The following is a 710-nucleotide window of genomic DNA, read 5'->3' as shown; positions in this document are numbered from 1 at the left end:
GTGGGGACTTTTGGTGGTGGTGGGACTGGTGGCACTGGTGGCACTGGTGGGACTGGGACTTGTGGTGGGGCTGGGGGTCTTGGTGGAGGTGTTGGTTGTGGTGTTGGCGGGGTTGGTGTTGGAGGTCTTGGTGGTGCTGGAGGTCTTGGAGGTGTTGGTGGAGCTGCTGGTGGTGGAGCTGTTGGTGGAGGTGTTGGAGGTGGTGGTGGAGGTCTTGGTGTTGGCGTTGGAGGAGTTGGAGGTGTTGGTGGAGGTCTTGGAGGTCTTGGAGGTGTTGGTGGAGGTCTTGGAGGTGTTGGAGGTGCTGGAGGTGTTGGTGGAGGTGTTGGAGGTCTTGGAGGTGTTGGTGTTGGAGGTGTAGGTGGAGCTGTTGGAGGTCTGGGTGGTGTTGGAGGTGCTGGAGGTGTTGGTGGAGCTGTTGGTGGAGGTGTTGGTGGAGCTGTTGGAGGTCTTGGAGGTGTTGGTGGAGCTGTTGGTGGAGGTGTTGGTGGAGCTGTTGGTGGAGGTGTTGGTGGAGCTGTTGGAGGTCTTGGAGGTGTTGGTGGAGCTGTTGGTGGAGGTGTTGGAGGTGTTGGAGGTGCCGGAGGTGTTGGTGGAGGTGTTGGAGGTCTGGGTGGTGTTGGAGGAGTTGTAGGGCCGTGGTCCTCCAGGGGTCGCAGCGGGGGTCCCGGGGGGTTGGCGCCGTGCACGGGGAGCGTCGGGGGGGTCCC

General features: G+C 61.7%; 1 protein-coding gene across 1 annotated transcript; it reads right to left on the bottom strand.

Annotated features, from left to right (window-relative positions):
- Positions 1-8: 8 nt before the first annotated feature.
- Positions 9-702, bottom strand: LOC104916222 (uncharacterized protein YBL113C-like; the record flags this gene model as incomplete). Its single annotated transcript, XM_010727228.3, has 1 exon — positions 9-702. A coding segment is annotated over one exon (694 nt), but the record flags the coding sequence as incomplete, so codon positions are not given.
- Between the last annotated feature and the right edge of the window lie 8 nt (positions 703-710).

This window comes from Meleagris gallopavo, unplaced genomic scaffold (assembly GCF_000146605.3).
Source record: "Meleagris gallopavo isolate NT-WF06-2002-E0010 breed Aviagen turkey brand Nicholas breeding stock unplaced genomic scaffold, Turkey_5.1 ChrUn_random_7180001875012, whole genome shotgun sequence".
NCBI lineage: Eukaryota > Metazoa > Chordata > Aves > Galliformes > Phasianidae > Meleagris > Meleagris gallopavo.
This window is presented reverse-complemented; position numbering and strand designations above follow the sequence as displayed.